Genomic DNA, 3864 nt, shown 5'->3' with positions numbered 1-3864 from the left:
TAATAATTATACAATACCTTTGACCCGTATGCCACCATAATAAGCAGAATCTCCCAAAAGATGCAGAGAATTGAGGGAGAGAAGCGCGTAAGAGTGAGGTGCATGATTAGTTTCCTACGGTGCACACTCACCGTAACTGCCAAATAACGCCTATTTCTCTCTTATATCTCGTCCGCTGATTTTGGCGGCACTCTTATCATCACCTTCCCTTTTCCCGCTTATTCACTCCTCACAACTCAAATCTCTTTTGAGGTCATTTTGGTTTAGTTGGATTCTTTAGATTTTTTAAATTATTTATTATACTCAACTTGATTTTTAATATTTTATAGTATTTTTAGTTTTAAATTTCTATAATTATTCGACAAAATGAACGTCTTTTGAATATTATTTAAATATAAAATATTTATTTTTACGCCATAAAAATTAAAATGATTTATAAAGTAAATAAAAAAATATTAAATTGGGGACTCCCAATTCTCTAGGATTTTCCTTAATCTCCTCAGACGTGTATTCAACACTCTACATATATACTACTAGTTGTAGCCTTGTAGGAAATAAACGACCAAACCCATGTTTTGTTTTTCTTCTTTTGGTTGAGATTTGAGGTCCACAGACAAATGGGGGAGTTTGAGAGTTACTTTTCTTGCTCTAATCTCTTGTGTCAAGAAACTGAAGAAGAAGTTTCTTTTTTTGAAACAGAAGCTGAAGACGATGAAAATCTTTACTTGAATGATAAGGATGATGATGATGATGAATATATTGAGAAGTTGATTCAAAGAGAAACTTCTTGTATCTCTGATTATCCCATTACCATTCGAAACAAATGGCCGCAATGTGCTCGCTTGAATGCTATTGAATGGATGTTTAAAGTTTGTATTTTTTCTGATTTTTCTTTATTTATTCTTTTCCTTTTTAATAGGGATGGTTCGATGAAACTTTTTTTTCCTTTGATCTAGACAAGAATACTCTTTGGGTTTCAAATCCGTACAGCATATATGTCTGTAATGTACTTGGATCGATTTCTCTCAAAGAAATCCATTGATGTAAGCTTTTTCTTTTCTTTTATTGTTCAAGCAATGGTCAAATGAAAGGTTTCTCGTTTGTGTTTGTAACAATGTATTTTTGGATGTTAGGATGGGAAGTTGTGGGTTATCCGATTGTTGTCGGTGGCGTGTTTATCATTAGCAGCAAAAATGGAAGAGCGCAGAGTACCTGTTTTATCAGAATATCCTACACAAGATCACTTTGAAAACAAAGTGGTTCAAAGAATGGAGTTATTGGTAGTCAGTACTTTGGAATGGAAGATGAGTACAATCACGCCCTTTGCTTATTTATCTTACTTCATCCATAAATTTTATGGTGAATCTAAACCTGAAGGATTAGTCTCAAAAGCTCTGCATCTTATTGTGCTTATGATAAAAGGTAATTCTAAAAACCCAGCTTTGAATGTAGTTATGAACTTAGCTTTGTATGCTTATGTTTATGAATCGATCTTTTTGATGTGCAGAAATCAATTTGGTGGATCATCGATCATCGGTTATTGCTGCAGCTGCGGTGTTAGCCGCTTCTTCTGATAAAAGATTAACAAGAAAAGCAATGGAGCTCAAGATGAATTTCATTTCATTCTGGGGATCTCTAGAAATTGTGAGCGATTCTGTATTATATTTCCCTCTTATTTATATGACTTCAACACTATACTAATGTCAATCTTGCAATTGAATTTGATAACAGGAAAATGTATTTTGCTGCTATAATATGATGCATGAAATAGAGATGAGGATCTCTAAGACACCAAAATGTGTAGTTTCCTCAAATTATTCTTCAGTATATCATGCTCCTGAGAACTCTTGTGCTGTCAGTAATGGGGTTGGCACTAAGAGAAAACTTACATTCAACGACTCTGATCAATGAAAATCTGTTGGCCATCTTTTTGCAGATAAGATTTGGGTTTATTGATTGGATTATTTTGATTTTTAAAAAATACAAAAAAAAAATCGATTCTTGGAATTAGATTTTACTTATAGGTTTCATCAGCGTTTTTTCATTACGATTTTTGTTGATGATGATTGAGGGTTCCATTTTCCAATAAGATGAATGGTGATTGGATTTGCCTGGAATGTTGTGGTTTCCTTTTTGATGAGTGGGAAGTTTCTTTGTCACTGTTAGGTAGAAGCAGCACTAGGATTAGAGGGCCATTAAAAAACCCAAAAGTATTTCTTTTAAGGAATCAAAGGGGATCTTCTACCCTGATTATGAAGTAAACAGATTATTAAGATAGAGGATGCAAAAAGGCCAGTAAGATTTGTGAGTAAACACTTTATGCCACAATCCACACCAACCACATTATAAAATTGTTCATGTGAATCCTGTTGTTTGCTCCTTTTGGGTGATGGTGTAGGACCCAAAGTTGGAATAACTTTGTTTTGAGGTGGACTGGGGGAAAAACCGGGTTGAAAGGGGTGAATGCAGTTGGGAAATTGGGTGTCAGAGGCTCAGCCCTTCCACATGCTTTCATGGGGTTCTTAGGAGATCCAGTCTGGCATCGTACGGCATTGAATTTTAGTCTCCAGTGATTACTATATGTCTTGTGAATATACACATGGTTTCTCTCCCGACACATATTTATTCAGTGGTTCAATGTTCCATCAAAGTCGCACAATGTGGTTTTCATTGTTCTTTCAAATGACTCTGTAGACAGTAAAGACTGCAACGTTTGAAGAACTCTGTCAAATCATACATACAGATTTTCAATTTCATCTCCTGCATTTTTAGCCTTCCTAGAACTCCGATATGATTATTAGACATGAATATGACAAAATTTTTAAGTGTACTAAGCGTCAAATTAGTCAAATTATATTATGTTTATTTTACTCTTAAAATAAATAATTTAATGGATTCTAAATCCTTATATAAAGATTTGTATTCTACTTTTACTATCTAAAGTCTTTGAAAAGATTGTCTAAATAAGCGCCAAAGACGGGCGTTTTTGTTAGGGGAAGCAAATGTACCTACAAAATGTCTTTGATAATAATTTTAAATTTGTCCAAGTTGTTTTTATGGTAATTTAAGGATTGACATAACCATATCTTTATTTTTCAGCTGACACTCTTATCAGCAATCCGTAGCGAAAACCAGGCTTATGTTGATTGCAAACATGTGCTAATAGAGGAAATAATAACCCGCGAGATAAACGGACAGCTTACACATTTTGGGAATATATATTTGCAATGGAAAAATGAGAGGCTAAAAGATGATAAAAAGTAGTAAGACATTTGGATTGAGATATTCCTTCCCTCAAACAAGTGGAATTATCCAAGTTCAAACAGTGTTTTGCATACTTAGATGTATAAATTAGGGTATGAATTGATGATATTAATGTAGGCTTATTCATATGGTTTAAGGAAACAATCTAAGTTGATTAATTAATACTAGAAATTTTATGACATGTGTATGCGTGTAGGAATCACAAATATAAAATATAAATATATGTTTAAAAATAGCATAAAATAATTAATAAAATATGGGGTTTCAAACTAAATAATAATAACACAAAAGATATGTACGATATTAAATTTAATAAAATAAAATTAAATAGTTTATGAGTTGGTGTCACAAGTTAACTCAACACCAACTCAATCAAATTTCATCATAATGTGTGCTTAAGTAAATTTAAGGTTTTATTAACGCAATTGGTTCAGGTTCAAATCCCGTCATATGCATATTTTTATTGGTTTTTTTAAACAATAAGATTAAAATACCCTCAAATAATATAATTCATTTTAATTATAAAAGGGTATTTCCGTGATTTCTCTGATCAAGTTGGTGACTTGATTGAGGATAACACCAACTCATTTAGGAACTTAA

The 3864-nt window shown here is 32.7% G+C and overlaps 1 protein-coding gene across 1 annotated transcript; it reads left to right on the top strand.

The window, feature by feature from the left end:
- The first annotated feature begins 470 nt into the window (after positions 1–470).
- Positions 471–3064, top strand: LOC107945706 (cyclin-D5-1). Its single transcript, XM_016879797.2, has 5 exons — positions 471–869; positions 957–1043; positions 1134–1422; positions 1508–1644; positions 1732–3064. The coding sequence occupies exons 1-5, from the start codon at positions 618–620 to the stop codon at positions 1909–1911; spliced, it is 945 nt and encodes a 314-aa protein (XP_016735286.1). The 5' UTR covers positions 471–617; the 3' UTR covers positions 1912–3064.
- Positions 3065–3864: the final 800 nt, after the last annotated feature.

Source organism: Gossypium hirsutum, chromosome D12 (assembly GCF_007990345.1).
Source record: "Gossypium hirsutum isolate 1008001.06 chromosome D12, Gossypium_hirsutum_v2.1, whole genome shotgun sequence".
Lineage (NCBI taxonomy): Eukaryota > Viridiplantae > Streptophyta > Magnoliopsida > Malvales > Malvaceae > Gossypium > Gossypium hirsutum.
Note: the sequence above shows the minus strand (reverse complement) of the source record. Positions and strands in the feature narration are given on the sequence as shown.